We start from the raw sequence: 24,875 nt of genomic DNA, 5'->3' as shown, positions 1-24,875 counted from the left end.
TCTGTGGACTGTAACTCAGCAGGTGTGTTTTTTCATTCTGTTTGAGTGATGTAACCTAAACCAATCAGCTTTCTGGGAGAGTGGTTGTCTAGGTCGATCAGATCACTCTGCTGCAGATAAAGGAAGAGACAGGCTACAAGGCACATTCTGAGGGAGAAGCAGTGTGCAATTTTGAAAAAGAAAATATTTGTTTCATTTGTCCATCAAAGTATTGGCACAATTTCAAAAGTTAAAAGTTGTGCGCAACTTGAAGTCTGGTAACTTTTTCTCCCACAGTTAAGTGAAAGAGGGACCAAAAAACACCAGTTTTACTGAGGACAGAAGAAGACTTTGCTGGAGTACCGTGCGAGTTAACAACAGTGGCTACTGCCTGTGTGGACGGACTCACAGCAGTGGTGTTACCACAGAAGCCTGCTGCTGCTGTTTTATTTGCTCTTGAATTTATGTGTCATGGCTGCATGAGTAAATAAATAATTTCCACTTAGCAAGGTAAAGGATCTAAGGCTTGAGCCCAGATAGTTATAAATCCAGGTGCTTCATAATATTATGAACATTTAGTAAGAGTCTACAAGAAGGTAATTTTATTAAGACAGTTTACAATACTGAGACAATAGCCCAGGCTAACTACAATCAGTTCAGTGTAAAAAAAGTGGATATTTTTAGTCATTCTGCTACTACACTGAGTCTGAGGTAGTAACAGGGACAACTGAGGCAAAAAAGTGACAAGCATCAAAGCCAGCAGCATGAAACAGTACTGTGTGCATGCAAATCTCTTTCTTCTGCAATGCTACGACACAATATGAAATCACACTCTGGGATACCAGACATATGAAGGCATAGTGACAACAGATCATCATTAAAGTGTGGCAGCAGATTCTTGTTGTAATAACTGACAATTACAATTCGTATCTTGAGCTCATTTACTTTTAATGAGCCAAGGAAGGTAAGACTTTGTGTTTGAGTTATAAATCAAAGCGCTTGACAAATAGGATTTTCAGTATAAGCAGCCTGTAAAAGGTCAGGAACTATTTTAAAATTATCCTCAAAGAAAACATAATGTGAAGCTAATGTATTAATTTCTAATAATTTCAAATATCTAAAATAAAATAAAAATATCAAATGTAAATGAAAACTTAAATTGGCTAACAGCTGAATGACTGAGGAATTTCAATCATGATAAGAGATGAAGGTCAATAAATTGTCTATCACTTCAATTCTCCATGACACTACAATCACTTTAAAATAACTGAAACCATGACTTTGGATAAGCCATTAGATGTTTTCTTCAAATTATACCACTGAAGTGATGGAGGCACTGTAAATTATACTGTATAATCATTACTTAGTTTGACATAAATTTAAGTTTAGTGTACCTTTATTCTTTATTTTGATGCAATCTTAGATCTGTTTGGCCCCTTATCAGAGAAAGAAGCCTATGATTTCTTCTCCCATGTGGCCCTTTTCACTCTACTTCTCCAACAAACAACCAGAATCCAATTATATAAACCTGACTAATGTTCCAAAAATAGATGTGAAATAGAGTGTGATCATATTTTAATATAAATTCTACTCTAGTATGGCTGTAAATGGTTTTACAGGAAGGGCTGCTCTGCAGTTAGATATAACAGATGTTTATAAATGATCTGCAGAGAAGTTATCTGCTCTTACTCCGGCTATTCCCTGAGGAATGTGTTAGGACTGCAACACATCAGAGCACTCAACACCTAACATGGTGTGTCCGAGATGATTTAGTTTCCCATTAACTGCTCCAATGTTATGCAAAGCTACAAGGGTTTTTCCTGTGTGTGTTCTGATGGTTAGTCCAGTGAAAAAGGCTATGTGAAGGTACAGCAGAGACAGTGGAAGGGAAACAGAGATGTGCTTGTACAATCCTGATGGCTCAAATATGTGCATGTGTGCTAGATAAAATCACAGCCCCCGTCATGAGCAGTAATGACAGGGCATGCAGTTTAAAGTAAGAACCCATTTGTTTGTCATTTAGACTTCTTTTAATGCACAGAATGTCCCCCAGTTACCCAGCCTCCTCTTTTGCTCTGCACATGTTGGTCACTGTGTCACTCGTTGACAAAAGCCAGAAGTAACCAGCTCTTGATTTGAGACTCTTCAGAAGACAAACGTACCTCAGTCGATCCTGTGAACGCCACTTTGTCTATGCCCATGTGCGAAGCGATTGCAGCTCCTGCCGTTGGCCCATATCCCGGCAAAATATTGATGACTCCCGGTGGAAAGCCGGCCTGTCAAAACAATATGAGAGGAAACAAGCTTTAGCGGAGATGACAGCAGAGCCAAGCAAAACCACAGGCGGTGTGGGGGGAATCCGGACCCAACCCAACCTCCCTACCAGCAGAGAGCTGAGAGAACATCAAAAAGACGAAGGCAGCAGACAGATAGTCTCCAAAACGAGGCGAGGCCAGGAGGGCCGGGGGAAGACAGGGAGGATGTGGACACCCAGATTTGTACAGTATGATAAAGTTTCCCTGCATGAACATGTGGTACTGTATGATTCCTATATTGTTTAACTAATTCACGTGTAGACAACTGCACTCACTAACCCTGGTGCTACTTACATTAACCATTCAATGTAGTGCTACACAGATATGACACTTTGCAATGAGTTTATTGAAAACTGAACAAAAATGCACTGTTTATTAAGCTCTGCTGTGTTTTGTCATGTGCTTTTTTATGATGTGTTGGTGCTGATATTCAACTTCCTGTTAAATATCAGCACTGACTGTGCAATTTAGTTCCGTTTTAACATTCAGAAATGCTGACGCTGCCTATGTAGCTAGGTTGATCTCTTCCCAAAACTTATCAGTTAAATGATAAGGGACAAGTGATAAATCCTTATTTAATTCACACTTAGTTAGACGCTGCTTTAAACCATTATGTGCAGTTATATACTAAAAAAAAAAACAGAGGGTTAACCATGCATGAAATGTTGGTGAATGGGAACAATTGGAAATGCAACCTTTCTTTTTAACCAGTGATTGTTCATACTCAGGGCAACACTTTTTTAGATTTTAACATCAGAGACTGTGATTCTGTTATAAAGGATATGAATAACAATGTAGCGATGATTGAATCAAACAAATGGAGCCTATCATTATCGGTGTAAAATTTTACTCTGAATAAACTTTCACCATGGACTTGAAAACTGCTTGTCAACAAGTATGTGATTATTCCCCTATGGGAGATGTATCATCAGTGCAGATTCCCCAATCTTGTTATAACATTTTTTTTAAACTCAGTGGCCAGTTGCATCAGGGATGCATCAGTAGTTTCCTAAGTTAACGAGTAAAGTCCAAACTAAACTACACTGAAACTAGTTAAGGTGTTACTTAGGTTATATCATTGGTTGCACCACAGAGATGTGAGGTTGTCTTAACTAGTGTAATGTCCAAAGTAACCAAAATATTGTGGCAAATATGAGAATTTTTACTTCATTTGACCAATCTGTGAAACATTTTTTGAAGCAGTGTTTGTTGCACTTTATTGCCATTTTATTTTTCCATGGCTAAAATCATCTCTTCTTATGGAAAACAAAAGTCAGACTACCAAAAAAGTATTTTTTTCAATTTTGAAGGATTGAAATCTATTACAGAGAATATACTGCTGGTATCCAGCAGTCAGTGAAACCCTATCCTCCTCCTCCTCCTCATCTGAGTTATCATACTTTTCAAAACGATACAGAATAACTGTACTTGGGTCAATGGCATGATGTGCATGTTTTGTGCCTAAATTTATCATTTTCTTTTTAAAGAAATTAATCAGTTCATGGCATATATAAACTTGTTCTACCAAATGTACCAAAAATGTCACGTGGCGTAACCCTAAGAGTGAATGAAGAGATTACTGGCACTATTAAAAATGTAATTTTTATTGTGAGACACTCATATAGGAATGCTTAGGCGTGATTTTAAGGTTGAAATCTTTGAAATAAATAAATAAATATGATTAAAGTGTATCATTTTAAAGTTACTGACTTTTGTCCTGAAATTTGCAACTTAAATGTCAGGGTGGTACAATCGTAATCATGGAGATTTTGTTTTATTACAAAGTGATTAAAACAGATTGTGGCATAATTTATCGCTTATTTGACTCCAGTACTCATGGCCAAGCAAAATAGTTTATAGATCCTTTTCAAGTAAAGATAAAAACTTTTGTTTTCAGCCCAATGTAGACAGGTGCACTTTCCGTGTCAGGTGGTACAACCAATGTGAAACAGCTAGAAAAAAACATTAAAATTTTGATTTTATTTAAAAAATAAATGTGTCCCCTTCCTAACAATAAAAAAAGTAACAAAAATGTCTCAGTATTTACCAGTTTAAGTTGAAATTAGGTGCAAATATTAAGTGGCACAACCAGTATGCCAGGTGTTGACATGGCAAAAAGTGTCAATATATGAAATAAATAACATTTAAAGCTCTAGAAAATTAATCTTACTTCTAGTAAGGTAAATGAGGTCTCACATTTAAAAAAAATGATTTATTACAGTTTTGCTTTGGTGCTTATGCTACAGTTTTGCTTAGGTGCTTGTTGTCAAGTAGTACAACCAAGGTAAAACAGCTAAATTTTATTTTACCATAACATTTTTCACTTTATTTTTTAAATTATATGTGTTCACTTTCTACACGTGTCATAGTATTTGTCTGTTTGATTTGAAATTAGTTGTAATTGTCAGGTGGTATAAGCACAATGAATGAAGCCTTATGTCACTGACCCATTCAAGGAGGACTGAACATCTACTAAGAGGTAACTGAGATTTAAGTTAGAACTTGAGCCTACTTGGAGGTACCCAGCAGTTTAACACCTTAAATGTGAGTAGATCATAAACTCTGTGGTATTAAAGAACTAATGTTAAAAACTAGGCTACATCTGAATTGCACATAGCTGGTGCAACCCACTCTTAACTTATAAACACACTTTTATTTCAAATGTTTACAAAGAAGTACAGGCTATCCTGACAAGCCAGAACACAGGGACATTGAGCTGAGTTTTAAAGTACAATCATTTAAGTTTAAGGACAAAAAATTTTACTCTTTAGTCCTCTGACTTATTTGTGTCGCAGCAAAAGTCTCAATAGCTCAGGGTCAAGACTACTGGCATTATTGTTCACCAGTATAAATAAGTAATAAAACATGTTTTTCTGGTGATTTAGGGGGATCTGGCCCTTTAACTTGAGCAAATATTGTGGCTGGATTAAAGCAAAGAGATGCACCAAATAAACAACTGACACTTTGTTAAACATCTGTTTTTATCGCCTTGCAGTTACACTAACATTAGAGTATCCAAGTGAAGTGTTTGCCAAATTCTGAGTGAACATTATGTTCTTGGCAAACTGAGACCTGGAAGTGATTCTGATCCAGTTATTGGAGTATTAGTGTTTGAATGTTGGCACGGTGCCCTGTGAACACATTGTGGGTCAACAGAATAATAATTTACCTCTTTGACAAGAGCGGCGATGTAGAGGCAGGTGAGTGGCGTCTGCTCAGCAGGTTTCAGGACTACAGTGTTTCCACATGCAAGAGCTGGACCCAGCTTCCATGCCGTCATCATCAGAGGGAAGTTCCACTGCGTGACGCACACACACACACACACAAAGCAGGAAAAGACATCATGCATCTGACTGACATGCTGGGTGGTCACAAGTCAAGCTCAATAAGTCATCGCTCTTAAGTCACTTACTCTCATTTTCACTCTGTCTAAACATAGTCAAGTGAGAAAATGTTCTCGGCACTTGTACAGTATTTTCTCTTCCCACAGTATTCTGAGAAAGTCGGGAAATTGCAACACATGTGCAATAAAGCCGTATCAGTGTACAACACACAGGCCTGTGTTATTTCTGCTTTGCACAGGAGCCCATGGGGCTCAACGCAGAACCACACGCTTTCTGCACTCTTGCACAATCGGCCGTGTCTCTTTCTCCTTGATCTTTTCCTGCTTTCTCACCATTCTTCTTTCCTCTAACCCACCATCTTAAATCCCCCTGCACACTACTCTGCCTCTCACTTCGCTATTACCCCAACTGACTGGCAGCGTTATTTCTGGAGCTTGCCAGCAGGATTTACCCGAATAAACAGTGACATTCAGGGAATTACTAGAAATCACAAATGAAATTCAGCAAACAGGCTTGACTAGCAACATGTAACATCTTTTTTAAAAAGCTCCTTAAGTTTTTGACTGTTATCAAATAGACTAAAATAATTATGATGCCCCTTTATTAGCTACAAAAGAAAACAAGACAATCAAAAAGAGGCCTGATTACTTCTTGTATACGTCAAAATTTACACAGATAAAAAAGGTACATTTTGCTAACGGAAATAAAACTGATGCCAAGGCCAGTGGGGAGACATGCAAAAACATCTTCACCACCAAGACAAGCTTCCGGTGTGACTTTTAGAGCTTGTATTAAAAGAGAATGTGATCCATTTCCAGTTAAACTGTCACTTTCCTATAACTGCCTTTCAATCTAAAAACTACCACAGCAGCAGCTACTAGATGATCACAAACCCATGCCCAAGCAGACAAGGAGTAGAGTGACATCTTTTTTGTCATCAAAGGCTTTCAGTGTGGCCTTTAGCTCTTGTTTTAATAAAGGAATGTTGTCCAGTTTAGACAAAACCACCACTGTGGCTAAGTCCAAGCTAACTCCAATAGAAGTCATTAAATTAAACCATGCACAGTACGACTAACCAACACCCAGTAACTATCACAAACTCATGTTGAAGCAGGTTGGCAGAAGAGCCAAAACATACAGTCGCTAGAAAAAGTATGTGAACCCTTTGAGATTTCTTGGATTTCTGCATAAATTGGTCATCAAATGTGTTCCGATCTTCATCTAAGTCACAACAATAGAAAAACACAGTCTGCTTAAACTAATACTGCACAAAAATGATATGTTTTAATGTTTTTATTGAACAAAACATGTAAACATTCACAGTGCAGGGTGGAAAAAGTATGTGAACCCCTAGGCTAATGACTGGTTGACCCTCCTTTGGCAGCAATAACTTCAACCAAACGTTTCCTGTAGTTGCAGATCAGACCTGCACAATGGTCATGAGGAATTTTGGACCATTCCTCTTTACAAAACTGTTTCAGTTCAGCAATATTATTCGGATGTCTGGTGTGCATTGCTCTCTTGAGGTCATGCCACAGCATCTCAATCGAGTTGAGGTCAGGACTCTGACTGGGTCACTCCAGAAGGTGTATTTTCTTCTGTTGAAGCCATTCTGTTGTTGATTTACTTCTATGCTTTGGGTCGTTGTCCTGTTGCATCACCCATCCTCTGTTGAGCTTCAGTTGGTGAATAGATGGTCTTAAGTTTTCCTGTAAAATGTCTTGATAAAATTGGGAATTCATTTTTCTGTCAATGAAAGCAATCCGTCCAGGCCCTGAGGCAGCAAAGCAGCCCCAAACCATGATGGCCCCTCCACCATATTTCACAGTTGGGATGAGGTTTTGATGTTGGTGTGCTGTGCCTTTTTTCTCCACACATAGCATTGTGTGTTCCTTCCAAACAACTCAATTTTGGTTTCAGCTATGGACAGAATATTTTGCCAGTAGTGCTGTGGAACATCCAGGTGCTCTCTGTAAACTCCAAATGTGCAGCAATGTGTTTTTTGGACAGCAGTGGCTTCCTCCGTGGTGTCCTCCCATGAACTCCATTCTTGTTTAATGTTTTACTTATTGTAGATTTGTCAACACAAATGATAGCATGTGCCAGAGATTTCTGTAAGTCTTTAGCTGACACTCTAGAATTCTTCTTCACCTCATTGAGCATCCTGCGCTGTGCTCTTGCAGTCAACTTTACAGGACGACCACGCCTAGGGAGAGTAGCAACAGTGCTGAACTTTCTCCATTTGTAGACAGTCTGTCTTACTGTGGACACATGAACATCAAGGCTTTTAGAGATACTTTTGTAACCCTTTCCAGCTTCATGCAAGTCAACAATTCTTGATCATAGGTCTTCTGAGAGCTCTTTTGTGCCAGGCAAGATTCACATCAGGCAATGCTTCTTGAGAACAGCAAATTCAACACTGGTGTGTTTTATAGGGCAGGGCAGCTTTTACCAATACATCCAATCTCATCACATTGATTGGAATCCAGGTTGGCTGACTCCTGGCTTCAATTAGCTCTTGGAGAAGTCATTAGCCTTGGGGTTCATATACTTTTTCCACCCTGAACTGTGAATATTTAAATGGTTTGATCAATAAAAACATGGAAACATGTCATTTTTTGTGCAGTATTAGTTTAAGCAGACTGTGTTTGTCTATTGTTGTGACTTAGATGAAGATCGGAACACATTTGATGACCAATTTATGCAGAAATCCAAGAAATCTCAAAGTGTTCACATACTTTTTCTAGTGACTGTATGTTTCATCATGGAAAGCTATTAGTGTTGCTTTTACTGTTTATTTTGTACAAAAACGCGGTCTAGTTCTGGTAAAACAAGCTGTGTTGTAGCTATATCCAAGCTTATCATCACACTCGAGGTAGCCAATGAAAACAGCTAGTATAACTAAACCCAGACCATAGCTTGGGCGGGGTTTAGTTATACTAGTTATACTGAGAGAACCTTGTTCTCTTTGAATGATGTTGATTGGTCTGAACTGTGTTCGGTACAGCACAAACATTGTGGATTGGAGCTTTTCAAGATGGGTTTTCCTGATGACGGACAGGGAGTCTGGCAAATCCATCTGCTTTGCAAGCATAGCACCAAAATCAACACAAACTGAAAGTAGGAGCTTTAAACACATCCTTATCTGTTCTTTTTTTTTCACATTTATGTACCCATCATGCATGTCACTCTTTTAGGAAGTGTTATACTCACGGGGATAATTTGTCCACAAACTCCAATGGGCTCATGTCTGGTAAACGTCAGATACTCTCCATCTGTGGAGCAGCAAACACACACACACAGAAAAAACACAGGGTTATTTATTTCCAGCTTTAGCCGTATGAAACCTGGAAAAAAAGGGGAAAAAAAAGCCTGAAACAGATGAAAAATGTCAGCACCTGATACCTCCTGTGTTGTTGACTCAACATGTTAATTTGTAAATGAATCCACACGCAACATTCCTGCTTTCTTTACCCCAGTGAGAGATTACATTTGGAGCCTCCTGCAGCACAGGCATGTGTGTAGCTGTTTTAGGTCACACAGAGATGGGTGTTTTGCTGGAAAGGTTTGCTCATTCCACTTACATTACTTAAGCAAAAAGGAGGTACTTACTAAGGGTGTGCCATGCTTGTTCATTCTCCGCAAAAAAACAATTGATAATGAGAAATGTGTGTATACATTTGTTACCACAGTCAGGGCTTAATGTTGCATGATTTATATAATAGCAGGACTGATTCTAACTTTCAATGGAATAGAGTGAAAGAATGATAGAGGAAACTGAGCTGCAGATTCTCATATGACAACCTTTTTGGATGCTGGGCTTGTTATTGTTTGGAGAGCGAAACTATAAACCTATAAGACATGAGACTTTCAGGAGGAACTCAAGTATCTGTGAGGTTTGTTTGGAAGTATGACGCCTGAGAGTGACTTATATTTCAATTTGGAACGAGCAACGTAAACTATACCAAACTGTGTAGCCAAAGGTGCTCCACATAATGACACTACCCATTCATTTAATGTCTGTGATACATGTTTAACACAGGAAGCTCAGCGTAATGTGCAAGACAAATAAATGCTGAGGGCTTATTCATAATAGATGTCCTGACAGGTGAACAAACATTATTACTGACATCCTTACATCACACTAGCTACAGGAATACCCTGCTTATTTTCTCTGACAGTCTACAAGAGAAATAAAGCTTAAACCGAAGCCCTGGGCTGTCGGCCCGAGCTCACCGAGGTGGGTTTGGCAGCAATGAGCAAGAGAAGCTTTGAGAGGGACAATGCAGTGGTATCAGGAGGTTTCCCATGTCCTCTCTCTTTTTCTGTTTGCCTTCTTTGAGATTCCTGTTGAAACTGACGGCCAACTTTCCCCTCCACCACTCTCAGTTTCAACTGCCTCAGAGGGCGACATTGATGGCAGCCTTCTTTGGACAATGAATGTTAGTTTGTTTTTAACGACCATTTGATACCTTAATGCTGACTTTCAGCAAATGTTTTCTAGAAAGTCTTTCCTTTTATTTAACTGAATACCCAAAATGTTTTAAAGTAAATTTATATTACAAAAGGATCAAACAACAATGACTAAACTATTTTCATTTACTGATTTAGCTCACTGATTTAATTTAACTTAAAAGATATTGATAGCATGACAGCAAAAAATAAGTTTTGAGCATCCATTATTGGGTAATTTCATGTTTTGAATTCTCAAAAAGTTGAAGAAAAACTCCTGCACTGTTTCAGCATTGTCACTGTAGATGAGCACACCAAGGCGGGGGCTTGGCCTACTTCTCCTCAGCCTTAGGTGTGATGTCTAACCACCCAGCATACACTGCACCCAACCCTCATTCCCATCCCTGCAGGTGGGGGTCCAACAGGGTCTATCCAGGTGGAGAACCCGGGGTAGACAGAATTTGCAGCAGGGGTTTACATATATCTCTTCTGGCCTGGGAACTCCTGGGGATCTCCCAGGGGGTGACGGAAAATGTTGATGGGTGGAAGGATGCCGGGGCCAGCTTGCTAAGCCTGCTGCCACCACAACCTGGCTTTGGATGAGCGGAGGGAATGGATGGATTGATAGCATAGGCCTTTGGTTCCCAACCAAAATATATTGCATATATTAACTAAAATCAAGGTAAGATACTTACTGGATGGGTTACAAAAAGGTCTTTTGGTAATAGCAATTCAACAATTCAAGTCGCGTTTATCTTTAACAGGAATGCAATAATATTCTTCCTGATTTGGGTCCCTGGGTGGGGGCTCACCACTTTTTACAATACAAGTAGGGGGTGCCCCAAAGAAAAAGGTTGGGAACAACCTGGGATAAGCAATGTTTAGGTAGGAAACACTGGTATTAATTTGTGCAATTTGCACAGTGTGCATTAGTTTGCCTGTACTTTTTGATGGGTTCACTCCTCTCCTACATCTTGAAATAGATGTAGTTTTCCAGGTTGAGGCATCTTTTGATACTAGTAAACTTGGTAAAATAAAAAAAAGATGGTACCAGTATTGGTATTGAAAAGTGTCAGTTTAAAGTTTAAAAGATTTTTACAACTATACCACTCATTGATGTTGCTTTCAGACAGGGATGCACCGATCTACTTTTTCTCAGTTCCAATAGATTTGAACTACTACTAAATATTGATTTACTAGTCAGTTAAACTAATTACCTATCATTTTTTATGAACACGGGCTTGAAATCCCTGTCTATAATAGTGTTTAATGAACTTCCCACCCCTAGAGAACGCTGTCGCTTCAGTTAATGGCCGCAGCCTTCCTCTCTGACCCTTCACAGGATGTAAACAATCAGAAGGTCGTTGGTGCCTAACGGCCGAGCAGTTAGCCTAGGAAGACTGCGGTATGACAGTTTTCCAAAGGAGTAAATGGAAACTAGAATGGACGTCTGAGGCGGCAGACCCACGCCTAAGCAGTGCCACCAAGGAACGCTCCCATTGATTACTATGGTGTTCAAAATTTCGAAGTCCGAGAAAAATCGAATGGGTGTGCGGATCATCACCAAAATCTAATCGATTCTTCCCTGTCACTATCCCAATATTCCCTGAAAGTTTGGTGAAGATCCGACTTTCCGTTCTCGAGTTATCTTGTACACATACAAACAAAGAAACAAACAAACACACAAAGATACAAAACCCTTTACACAACCCTGCCGATTTTATCGGCGTGGGTAATAAAGTGGTATGTTGGTTGTCGAGGGTTAAACTCACGTCTGACTACTCACCCAAAGTGAAAAGAAGCCAAATATCAAAGTACGTTATTAATCTGCAAAGAGGAACGAAGGCGCTAGCACTAGCCACGCTGTATTATCAGGCTAACATCGCACCCACTCTTCTCTGTGTTCTCTCATCTTTAGATTAGTTTTGACTATTCTAAATATAGATTAACGTTTAATCGACCAGGTAATTATACCGCTAAGAACATCCTATCTAATACTAGCTCAGTAACACACAGACTGTCTGGTGTTAGAGTGCGGTGAGTTCATGGTCTACCGCAAACTGTAGAATGGTTTTGGATCGGTCACTTGGATTGGCGCCGTCAGTCAGATATCCGATCTATTAATTACGTCCATATTGGACCCAATACCGATATTGGATCGGATCGGTCCCATCCCTGCTTTCAGATGTTCATTATCATCATCGTGGAAAGAAAGATATTTAAGAGGAATATATTTCCTAAAGAGGGTGGAGACCCTAATAGAGCAAAAAGGAGAAGGCCAAATAGTTTATCCCTCAGGTGGCCAAACACATAATCAGACATTCAAAAATGATGCTTCCTTATGAATGAAGGTTTAAAGAGTTAGTAGTTTGAAAACTAGTTTGTCATCTTCACATTTAAGATGGCGATATTTCAGTCTTGACTTTTCAGGGAACAATGTGTAAAATGTGTAGGAATATTAGCAACATCTAACCGTCCGATTCTAGATTGTGATACTCACTTATGGTGGTAACTGTGGCAACCAGTGGAATTTAAAAAAAACAGGTACCAGTACCTATGTTTACATGGACCACTTGTGATCAGAATAAAAGCCTGATCTGAAAAACAAATTTGTCATGTAAACACTCCATTCTGAATAAAATCATTCTATAAAGAGACAGCGGTTTGTTTACAACAAAGGCGTAGAAGGAGACTTTCTTCTTCTACAGCAAACATTTGATACATTTGAGCGGTGGGATGATACTGCACATGTCAGAGAATTTTTATTCAGATCAAATGTATGATGCATGAGCAGCACATCTGAATTGGATTACGTCTTTTAGCATTAATGTGAACAGAGAAGGTTAAATCTCCAGTCAGAATAATTTTAATCGGATTGTGAAAAAACACAACTTAAGATAGGTCTACTATAAATATTTTGTTTTATTTTTACCAAGTTTGTTCTACTGAATGCTACTTGGCTAAAAATTACAAACTATATCTTTAAGCTTTTTTCTATTGTCCGTGAGAGTCCAAAAACCCATTTACTGGATGATTAAAGTACATCAGTCTTCAGCAGGTTAATACAAACTGTTTTACCAGAGTTTGAGGCCTGATCCCTTCTTATGCACTTCTGTTAAAAAGTGCCCTCCCACCACCACGCTACCTCGTCACTAATCCATCCATCTTTCTTAAACTCTGCTGCAGTGCTCAGAGGGAAAACTCACCCATAGGAATGGAGGTGCCATGGATCTTGTCTGCGTATCCAGCAAAGTACCTCAGTGTCTTTATGGTCCCTTGGAGGTCCACAAACAGGGTGGGCAGGAAAGGCTTCCCACTGTTCAGTGACTCAATAGTCTGAAGAGAGACAGGGGGAGAGGTTTGAGTAATATGTGATATAACCTTGTGAGCCTCACATAACTCCATACTAGTCCAGCTTTTACAATCTCCCATGAGTGAAATGTGAAACTAAGATAATACAAAACTACAAATACAGCCCCTGAGTCACAGTTATATATTCTCTTTAGGGCAAAGCAAGTCTGTTTACATATATTTCTTAACATTGGGGTTACTCAGGAAAAGAAACGAAAGGGCGTTATTAACAAAGGGAGGAACATATATTAAATTACATAAGAGTGAAGTAAACAGACTAATGAACAAAGGACATACAGCATTTTCAGTCTAGTTTATTATAATCATGTTGATATGGTTGAAGCTCCTAACTTCATGCTGAAGAATATCTTTACTTACTGCAAGATAGACACTGTCTCTCTCCACTAGATCAGCCAGCTTCGACAGCAGGCGACCCCTCTCCGATGCATCCATTCTTCGCCACACAGAGCCCAAAGAAAAGGCAAGATGGGCCGCCTGCACAGCTTTATCAACATCAGCCTGTGAAAAAAGAGAAAGACACTTATCACCCTACCTGAGCTGGAAAACAGGGGGAACTTTTTAACCCATTTTAACAAGCAAAGTTTGTCTTCTGATGTCAGCTTTATCTACATGTTTCTCTGCAAATTCTGGGCCACAACAATTTCATTTATTTCCTTTATCACTAGTAACTATAGACTGGCATTGTTGTGCACTTGCTTTCCTGACTGTTGGAAACATATAGTTAATAAAAGTTAAAAGTTAAAGGGGGGCTGTTGTGAGGAGAAAAAACTGAGATTGAACTTTCATTTTTAACTCCCCACTGGAATAAAATGACTCAACAAATTACTGAAGTTTGTATATTTTTACACTTATATTCAATTATATAGTTTTGTACATTTACTCAACTACTATTCAGGGGGAATTTTTGACTCTTTCCTCACTAAGTTCACTCAACAACTGTAATTATTTCTTATGGTATTGGTATACTTATACTTACTTCAATAAAATATGACTTATTGTTAATAATTAAACTGTAATGAAAAAAATCATCCGCCCTGCTCTACTTAGAACAACTACGACATTAAAGCACTACTAATGTAAGGCTCATTCACAGTGCGGTTTCAAGCAGTGATAATTTTGCTCCTGTGATGTTTTGCCTTCACTATGAACACTGTGGAGGTGTAATGGGAGGATGAAGTGATCCCCATCTTTGCCGCCTTTAAAGCTAGTAACAGAGGAGTTAATGAGTTATGGATGAATTAGTGGTGCCAGTGGAGTAGCAAAGCGCTGTGCCATGCTCTCTTGTGCTGCCACAAAGCTGTAACACAATGTGAAATAACAGGCAGGGGGACTAAATACCATGCATTTGTGGTTATAAATATGAATGTCTCTAGATCTAATGATGGTGGAGCTTCATTTTGGTGCTGTCGCAGAAATGCATTGTGAAAACACCAACAAAAATGCATAAAAATTCACCTTATTAAAGATTAATATAACAAATGTAATTGCTCATGCCTTCATACTATAAAGCAGGGGTCATTAACTAGATTTGTACAAGGGTCAGCTTTTTTATCTGAGCAGATGCTTCCCCAGACTTTCAAACAAACATGAACAAAAAAATGTAAGTATTTTTTAGACATTAGCAGTGAGATTAGTCCCTAATGCCTATACTGCAGCCAGCTAGAAGTGGGCAATTTAATATATAAGCTACATATTTCTGGGGCTCCCATGTTGTCCATCGCTGGGTTTGACGCTGCTATGCTGCTTCTTGATTGGCGAGAAACATGCAGGAAACAGGTGTGCCATTTTGATTCTCAGACAGGAAAATTTTATACCCCAAGAGTCTGAAGCAACACATAAAACTGCAGATTTAATCAGGAATGGACTGACAAGTATGTGTTTATTATGCATCATATTTAATAGCAATGACGATCAGGTGGATTGCTGTTAAAAAGAAAAAGAAAACAGTTCAAACATTTAGTCATTCCTGACAAAACTGTTGCAATGTTGATGTTTTGGGGTAGATGTAAAAAATAACCCAACTTTTGTCCTCCTCATATTTTATGAATTTAATCATCTTTTGAGTAGTTATCTAACCTAGATAACTACTCAACTACATATAGTCACATTAACACCCTTAGTTTCCAAGATGATTCTCCCTACTCTGAAAAGATCAGCAGTAAGAAAACACAGTTTTTAAAGATAAGATTGCATGCTGTGAAGTACTTACCTTGTCTGCTTCCTGGACTTCACAGATCTGCTCTCCTGTAGCAGGGTTGTAGGTTGGAAAGACCTTCCCACTGACTGAGTCCTGCCATTCATTGTTGATAAAAATCTGCAGAAGAAAAAGAAATATTTTTGTAAACAGATGCAATGTTTCTTTGGTAAAATCACACGCACAGATTGTTTTTAAAGAGTGTGCCGTTTAGTGTGCAAACCAACTGAGATCAAGTTGGCCATGATTGCTGTGTTCATTAATCTTTTCTAAATATTTGTTTGGAAATAATTCTATCACACCATGTTGGCTGCATTGACCTGCTTGTACTGGAGCGTGTTAAAGAGTAACAGCAGCGTTCCCAGCTCTTGTGTAAGGGATATGGGAGAATCTCTGGAAATCTGGACAGAGATTCCTGCCTGTCCAGCATTGCTCTCTGGGGAGTCCTCCACCATCCAGACAAAGGGGTGGGTGTTAGGGGGGGTGTAGATAAATCCCTATCAGACACCAGACCCCCACCTACACGCCCATCCCCTCCACCCCCAAGCACACAGACACACGTTTCACAACATCACTGCTCGTTTACGAGATCATAAAACACGTGCCGCTCTTGGTTCCTGTGATGCGTTAAAGCTAGTCTTCCATTAAACAACTACCTGGCTCTTCAAACAGGACTTATTCAACATCTTTTAAGTCCAAAAAAGAAAAACATAATGTTTACAGAAGCACAAAGCTGGAATTATTTCACATTTAATTCAAGCAAGATTCTCTTACACTGGTTTAAAAAACTGCTATAATTTAAAATACAGAGAAAAATAGGATAGCTCCTTCTTTTCTGACATGTTTGGATCCATTAGGACAACTACTCACACTCTGTTTTTAATGGCTGTCAGTCTGCCTAATAGATTGAGTGCAAGGATAACATCTGCTGGCACAAATCTCCCTCGTTGTATACATGTGCTCTTACCATCCTTCTACTTCAGAGGATCAAACCTGAGAGTAGAGCGAGAGTATCCCACCACTCTGAGCCTCCCTAAACTCCCCAACATGTTTACCCCCATAAACGCTCAGCTCTAAGTACTATTTAATTGGCTATAAACTGTTAGCCATGTTTACTTTCAGGTTGGTATGAGGCTGTTGGAGTGTGGCGAACACATCCCTTCCTCCTCCTCTTCATTCCCACAGCTCACAAAAACATAATGCGTGCATGCATAACTCAAACACAGACATTTAAGGTGTTCAGTATCTGTATGTACCAACCTACAGAACGATACATAACAGAAACACTCCTATACTTCTTTGTACCCACACATCCACCCCCCTTCTCATTTAGAGAAAGACAGGCCTGGAGTTCTCTCAGGCGCCTTCCACCAGAGGTCACCTTTAATCTGATGCTCATTAGGAGCACTTCATAAAATTGTCAGTAACGATAAGGAGCAGAGGGCCAGCTACAAAAACAGAAAGTCCTGTAGAGCACTGAATTAGTTTTTAAATTTATTGTAGGGGCCACTGAAGTGGGGCACCCTAAATCAAGAGGAGCCCCCTGACAGCCTGAACAGTCCGAGCAGGAATGCAGACCGTGGGTAGCTTTATGCGAAGCGTAACCCTGCTCACAAGGCGCTGCTGAAGGAGAACGGATGAAGCCGGAGAACAGTGGAGTGGGCCGCCACCTAAATCATGGGCAGAAAAGGACAACTGTCAGCCGCCGCTTGGCTAGGCCCTCTTTCTGGGCTTGGACTGGTGTTGCACTTTTGTCTCGTTCCATTCAGGGACTTGATTAAGATGACAGGGCCGAAGCACAAATCAACTCTCAAGGGTTCTTAAAATTGCTTTTAGGATCATTTAGAACACAAGAATGAAACAAAGTGCACATTTTTTAAATGACTAATGGTGTTTTCTTTCCCATTCCCTGCGGGGTCGTTGTTACCACTATGCATGATCGTTTCATGTTTACAAAAATCTGAGAACTTAGAGTTAACTTCAGTTGTAGAGACAAGAGAGAGAAGTCATTTTCAAAATTACAAATTTCATGCTTTTGTAAGGATAGTGCAACTTCTGATGAGGTTGTAAACATAGATAACATGTTTTTTTTTTTACTTTAAAGCTCCTGTGAAGAACGTTTGGCTTGCGCAGATTTACCGCCCCCCCGTTGACAAAGCTTCACCTCTTTTCTTTATACAACTTTTGACAGTGCATGTTTATCCTGCTTTATTTAAATATTACATTTAATCTCCTATTGTTAATATTTGTGTTTTAAAAAAATGCAAAAAGGGCTATTTTTACAGTCCGCACTAAAATTGCTTGTCTGACACCCAACCAGAAGCTGCAGTTACAGGCAATAAAAACATCTTTACAGAAACAATCTCTTTTTTCCTGATGCTCATAAAGGAGCAGTTTCAATCTATTTCATTACCAGTCAAAAAGACTCACATGGGCTAAATAATGATATCAAAACTGCAAAAAACAGTTTGTTTACACACATGATGGTTAACACACAGTGTGAAGGCCTTATGTGGTAAACAGCTTAGCCATTTCCATGCAGGTCAAGTCTTTCAACAAGGGCCACAATGCAGCTGCAAACATTTAGAAACTCTGATGCTTTTCTACAAAAGCTGTCCTTCACATCACAAAGAGAAAGCCAGAGACATTATGAAGCATAATGCACATGATATTCATCGCATCAGCTACATATTGTTGTCTGTTAACTGATTTTTTATTTGATGTCTTATAATAATTTTTAGAAAATAATCACGATTTTTGCACATGCTGTAAAAAAGTTAATAATTCTTTGCATGTTTTTTTTAAATTGTTAATTCATGTTGCAGGGAAGGGAAATATGCAATGCTGAAAATACTTCCTGCAGCCAACAAAACATCTGTTTGGCTCCTTGCTTCTTCTCACAGCTCGGATGCTGACGGCTGAAGGGATGTGTTTTGCTACTCAGGACTTGCCTTTTTTTTTTAAACATGGGGGATAAGGCGGGGGTGGGGGGTTAAGACAAGGGGTGGGTTGGGTTGATGTGTAAAGGCTGGGGGTGGGAGTGTAAGGGGTTTAAATATGTGTGTGCGTGTTTATACACAACATGCCAAGATTCCATAGCCAGACGAGTCCGAGCCGGGCACCTGCAGCCCTCGTCTGCGCAGGAAGTTTCATATCCTCCCCTATCACAGGACCTCGGTTTCCTCCCTGGTCCTGGACGGCTTTCAAAACTCTTATAATTACTACTGTTACAAGTGAGAGGAGAGCATGTGAAAGTGGAGACCAGCTGGCATTTTTTTTTTGTGCTTCTTCTTTCCACATCTGACACCACAGAGCCTTCATGTTTCTTCATTCACACACACAATGCCAGCCTGCGCTCCTGGGTTTGGCGAGGGCGACCTGGCTGTCACTGCCTGGCAAATGTCTTTGTCTCACTGGTGTGTGTGGGCAGGGGGGTCTGACTCAGAAGTTATGCTAGAAACACTAATTTGACACAAGGCTGTAATTACTGACAAGTTCTTGTTCACTTTTTCAGCAGATTCACTCATTTGATGGATTTCCTCCAGTAGTTTAAACTGCAGCAGACAGAGCACGTCACTGCAGAAGCAGACAAGTTTGGATATCTGTCTTCCTAAGGATGAAATCATACCCATTTCTTTAAAAAGCCACATAGGGGATTCATGGAGTCATGCAACTGTTTTGTCTCCAAATAAATATCTAACGCCCAAATTTCATTCAAGGCCTCAAAAATGTTTAAGGATAATAAAGGTCAATGTATACATGTTTTAGCCAGCCTATTTAATCCAGCAGACACTCAAAATGTATCCACCATACACAGCATAGACATATAGCTGTTCAGCCTTAATCTAAAGATTTTTCACTACACAGAATAAAACAGATTTTAATCTACAGTCTTGATGAGATGAAATGATTGGTAGTGGAAACAAAGGCTGCATGCAGCTACATTTTCATGAATCAACAGTAAAATTGCCCTCTCCCCTCCCCTCCTGTGTTTTATTTTTCCTTTGAACATCTGAAGTTTGATGGGTTTCCTGTGTACTTAACCATTCCTCTATATCTCAGGTCAAGGGAATGTTTAAAGAACGGTAGTTTTTCTCCTGGGATCTGTGCACAAAGAGGAAGTAATTTTTAAGAACTGTGACGTTTTCCACAGACGAGCAAGCATGCAGAGGAGTACTCGTGTCACTGCTGTGGCCGAAGAAAGAGCCTCTCTTAACAGATTTATGAAGCAGAGTGTTTTTCATAATGACACGTAAGGATTTACACGTTCCTTGTCAAGAGGGGCCACGCAAGTGAAGGTGTGGGAAGTTAACAGGGTAACCTCGCTGTCACTGCTCTTCCTCACACAGTGATTAAGAGACAGGGGACATGATGTTGACGTGTCTGCTAAGATGATAATTTACACTCGCTGCACAAGTGGGCATTTCACACCAACAGACACGTTAATGGAGGTGCACACTTACCCTGTCACAATCAAAGAGTATAGAGAGTCTGTGGTCATGTGTGTGAGAGCGGAGAGATTGTGTAAGCAAAGGAAGAGAAAAGGAGGAGGAGGAGGCTGGGAGAGTTCTCGCTGTGCACGTTGTGATAAATCATTTAGTTGCACAGTATCCCCTTAACTTTGGCTCTGTTTGATCTCCATCACAGTAAGATGCTGGTTTTGAAGTGAAAAAGTCCAGAGCTGCAGGTCAGGCTCTGGCAAGGAAGGGCCACTAACCCACACAGTGAGAGCGGCTCATAATTTACACCCCAGTGGACAGCACCTAGCATCGGGGAGCCCCAAGCCTCCATCTGTGCTATCTCAATCAGTGACAGATTGATGGAGCCTCATCCAAACTGAGAAGATGTCTCCGTACAGGCCGCTCTACAAACACACACCAGGCTGCTGCAGGCAGGTTCTGCACAGGTTCCTAGGGAGAAAGTGCACTAATGCCACCATAAGCAGAGCAACAAAGAAAATGTAGATTATTTGATTAAGTTAAGACTTCTGTGGCACAATGTGAACCTACAACTGGTCCTAACTAATCTTTTAGGTCATTACCCTATCAAAGAGTGGAAGAAAGCAGGAGATATAAATCATGCTTTAACATTTTTTAGCCAAAATGCAATCACTCTTAAAGCTTTAAATCAACTTCACATCATCATTTTTTTTAAAAAGGAAAGGGTTTGCAAAATACATTTTTACATAAAAAAGGGTAAATTACTTGTTGAGCTTTCACTTGCATTTAAAACACACACACCAACATTTCTACACTTTTCCACCATAAAAGCAGCACATTTATTCCCAGTCTTGTAAAATTTGTCCCTCCAAGTGTCTCCTTTAACAACTCTTTATCACTGAACGGTGTGAAAAACCACTAAGACCACAACTCTCACCCAGAAAGAAGCAGCATTAACTTCATTATTCTTAAAACAAGAGTCTGTTCTCTCTACCACAAGTGGAAAACATCAATAAATAGCTATCATGACTCTCTTATTTATGGCTTCCTCCGTGCTCCTATCAACCTTTAAACTGTTTCTGTCTTGTAACCCAGCTGTTGGAGCTCCAGCGATAGAAATGTGGGGGTAGGGGAGAGTAAGGCCGAGGCATAGCTTTGCTCCTCATGCTCTTAGCTGCATGGAATAGGATGCATGAAAACAACCAGTTTTTGCTTATTTGGATGTATAAATAAAGATCTGAAATCATAGATGCATTGATGCAAACAAGAGAGAGCCAATCCGTGTGTCTCGTAGGGTGAGAAGTTCATGACTCGGTGAAGAGGACAAGGGGCAAACCTTGACTGTAATAACCTTTTTTATGCTTCCCAGTTATAGAAGCGGCTGTGTTAAGTAATGATGATAGTGTATCGGCCATATCTCAGTTTCCAGGGTCACTAAGATGTAATCTCAGCGTTGCAAAACAAAAAAAAAGAAGTTACAGTGTCTTGGTGCATTTTTATGTAATTTTGAAAAATGCAATACTTTGCAGAAAAGTTGAATATAAGGGTGTCAAAAATAATAGCTAAGGAAAATGTGTAGAGAAGCTAACAGCTTCATACACACTCTGCAGGCCTGTGAATGGTGCAGGCTTTTTCCCTCAAAGTGAGTGGGGTGGAGAACAGGAACAGGGTGTGAGGAAAGCCCACGCCAGGGGTTCCCATAAATCAGGGCCCTTCTGCCCCCTGTGTCCACCAAACCATCAGGGACTGGATGATCCAAATTCCTGGGGGTTAATTCACCAAGTCGCTCCCTAAATTTCCTCCTGTACACCTTCCATCGTGTCCTCCTCTTTAACTAAAAGACACTGCACTGTGAGGGAATGTAAGGCTTACAACTCAGCAAAGTCTTAACTGCATGTGGCATTGTCTTTAGTAGTGTGCCCTTTGCTCTTAAAACACTGAGGTATGCATTAACACAGAGCAATCATGAACGCTATCATGAATCTGTTCTCCATGAGATGTGCCCTTTAATCTCACGATCATAAGAACACTTGTTCTGCAGCTGTAAGAGCTGTTCAGTAGCAACACAAAAACGGGAGCAGACTACGACTTGACTGCAAAGGCTGAGGATGAGGTGGTGTATTATTCTTATGAGAAACTAAATTATCTTTAACAAATGACTTACATTTATATTTTAGAGTTTTAAAGTAAGTTACTTTTTAAACATGGAGCAAGACTTATCAAATTAGCTTTTTTAAACATTAGCGAATCTTACAGTAGAGCTGTGCGGAATCACAGACAGGAATGCTCAGATATCCAAGTTAAAAAAAAAGTATGTGAATTATTTTTGTAATGCAACTACGTATGCACAGCATTGGATAGAAACAGGAATTCCACACTAATATTATCAGCGCCAATTTTTTAAATCAAAAACTTTGTGTTATATCTGCAACATATTTACTGAGTTAAAATTTTCTTTGACTAAATTTTCCTTTTCCAAATATTCCTGCCTTCTTTTCTTCCTACTACACACCTGTCATTGTGTATTCATACAAACGGAACTCGTAAATTATCAATACTTATTTTAATTTTCTTCCTATTAGAGGATGACAAAAATCATAAATTAAATCACAGCCAATTCTTTGGATATGGATAACCCATGTGCAATAAAATTTGCTGTAATTACTGAGGTCACTGACATAAAAGTCCCGGTTGTGTTAACACACACATTGGCTTATATTGCAATTAAATTAAGATCCAAAAACATGACCACTTACTAACCTCTGAAAACAAACGTATGCATTCAAAGAAATTGGTAAATTTATATATTCATTTAAACCTTGGTTCTTCCCTTATAATATCTAAATTTGATAGGCATCCAATTATAAGCTTCCTTGTACACATTCAGGCGACTTACATTGAAAATAAATTGCTACAAATAGGACTCTTTTGCAATAACCTGAAAGATACTGGCCTGAGTCATGACTTGAGCATAGAATAAATGTAATATATAGTTATAATGACCTATAAATTACTATATAATAAAATAATGAATGTTAATCCACAGGTGTATACTGATGCAAATAATTTCAAAATATTTCCAAAAGCAAGCCTAAACTCTGGCACGCCCTTAGTAAAGCGCATTACTCTCTCAAAAACACCGTTATTTGTTGCTTATTCAATTTAACGCCCAGCAATCAGCCTATACTAAGGATAAATCAGCAATTATTAATGACTTACATTTAGAAAAACCTTCTTATTATACGTCAACTCTAGTCAGATCAGGAAACAAGCCCGCTTACAGGCAAACCACAAATCTAAACAAGTGAAAGATATAAAATGTCCATTAATGTTGACGTTACATTACGTTGCTCTGAGGTTATAGATAATTTGGTGCTGAGCACGTGGACGCCGAATAAACTTCTCGACATTGTCAAATGTCTAATCGTCATTTTATTATGACTGAAGTCAAAAAAAGTTTCGCACGAAGAACTTTGAGGGCTTCAGCTGCTCCACTGTGAGCTTCCCTCTACTCTGATACCGAAGCGTCAGCTGCTGACGCACAAAAAGTTTAGTTGACGGAAAGTTTGAGTTAAAGATTCACGGACATGTAGCGAGCAGGAGCGGGCTGGCTAACGCGTAAAGCGGTTCGTTGTTGTGTGTGGAGTGTGTAGAGAAACAGACCTTGGTATACTTGATCTCCGGGTTGGGCACCGGGGAGGGCATCAGCTGGAGGGATGCCATGAGAGCAGCGGGGTCGCTCTTCACCTCTCCGGGGATCTCGATCTTACTGGAAGTCATCGTGTCTCCTTCTCGTCTGCCTGCAGCGCCTCTCTGGAGTTTTTTCAGCAGATTTCTGATCAGGACTTTGGGTTCCTTCCTGGGTTTATAGCCAGGTGTCAGCCGCGGTTCATTTTCATTGGGCAAAGAAAAGGGCTGTCCTATTGAAAATTAAATTCACGCATTTACATAAACGACCTCAGCCATGCGTGTTAAGGAGGAGAAACACATCCACCCACCTCCATCTGCCGGTACTCTCACTTTTAACCGCTTTCACTCACCGATGGATAAAGCCTTCCTGTTTTAACCCAAAGGCTACTTTTACACTTTAACGCACACTAACATGAACAAACAAGAAACTCCCAGGTCATATTCACATGGCGCCATAATCCTCAAACGAGGCTATTACTAATATATTTAATCACATCTGCCACCTGAACTAGTATAAAACCAATAATTGTCTAAGAATGAACATTTTTGGCCCAAAAAGTTACAAAATTGACGTTTGAAAATTCCTAGAAGCACAATGGTCTGATGACGTCTTCTTGCAACCTAAGTGTTTCAAAACGGCCTCATTCAGAAGACATTTTTGACTTTCGGGTTACAAAACAACCACTTAAAAGTTTCTTCAATCCATGATTGATTACTCAAAGAACTTTTAAACTATTTGGCACAGGACTTGGGATTTAAAGTTAATTCTTAACCTTGGAATCACCTGAGTCCAAGCCAACCCCTTCATATAAAAGCACATTAACTGTTTACTGGTTACATAAACTCACATTCTTGCCCCATCATTAACCATTTCCTATGTGACATAAAGGTGTCAAACTGCTTCCCTGGGCTCACTATCACCCCTGCAGTCTTTACATTTGCCTATCACAACCTCCCTGCGGTCTAAGATGTTATGTAAATGTAGGGTAAAAAGGGATTGCTGCTACTTGCTGAGGTGTTGTTGGCAGAGATTTGTCCTGCAGGTGATAATTCCTTCCAGCGCCTCATTTAAAAAGCTCCCAATAAACAT

The 24,875-nt window shown here is 39.6% G+C and overlaps 1 protein-coding gene across 1 annotated transcript in view; it reads right to left on the bottom strand.

Moving 5' to 3' along the window:
- aldh1a2 (aldehyde dehydrogenase 1 family, member A2) overlaps positions 1 to 24,023 on the bottom strand; it is a 33,365-nt gene extending 9,342 nt beyond the window's left edge. The window contains exons 1-7 of the mRNA XM_041788186.1: positions 23,759 to 24,023; positions 15,672 to 15,776; positions 13,820 to 13,960; positions 13,297 to 13,426; positions 8,852 to 8,913; positions 5,464 to 5,592; positions 2,142 to 2,255 (exon numbers count right to left, since the gene is read on the bottom strand). Coding sequence (XP_041644120.1) covers positions 2,142 to 2,255; positions 5,464 to 5,592; positions 8,852 to 8,913; positions 13,297 to 13,426; positions 13,820 to 13,960; positions 15,672 to 15,776; positions 23,759 to 23,875 — 798 coding nt within the window. The 5' untranslated portion in view covers positions 23,876 to 24,023. The remainder of the gene's footprint in view (positions 1 to 2,141; positions 2,256 to 5,463; positions 5,593 to 8,851; positions 8,914 to 13,296; positions 13,427 to 13,819; positions 13,961 to 15,671; positions 15,777 to 23,758) is intronic.
- Between the last annotated feature and the right edge of the window lie 852 nt (positions 24,024 to 24,875).

Source organism: Cheilinus undulatus, linkage group 1 (assembly GCF_018320785.1).
Source record: "Cheilinus undulatus linkage group 1, ASM1832078v1, whole genome shotgun sequence".
Classification (NCBI taxonomy): Eukaryota; Metazoa; Chordata; class Actinopteri; order Labriformes; family Labridae; genus Cheilinus; species Cheilinus undulatus.
Note: the sequence above shows the minus strand (reverse complement) of the source record. Positions and strands in the feature narration are given on the sequence as shown.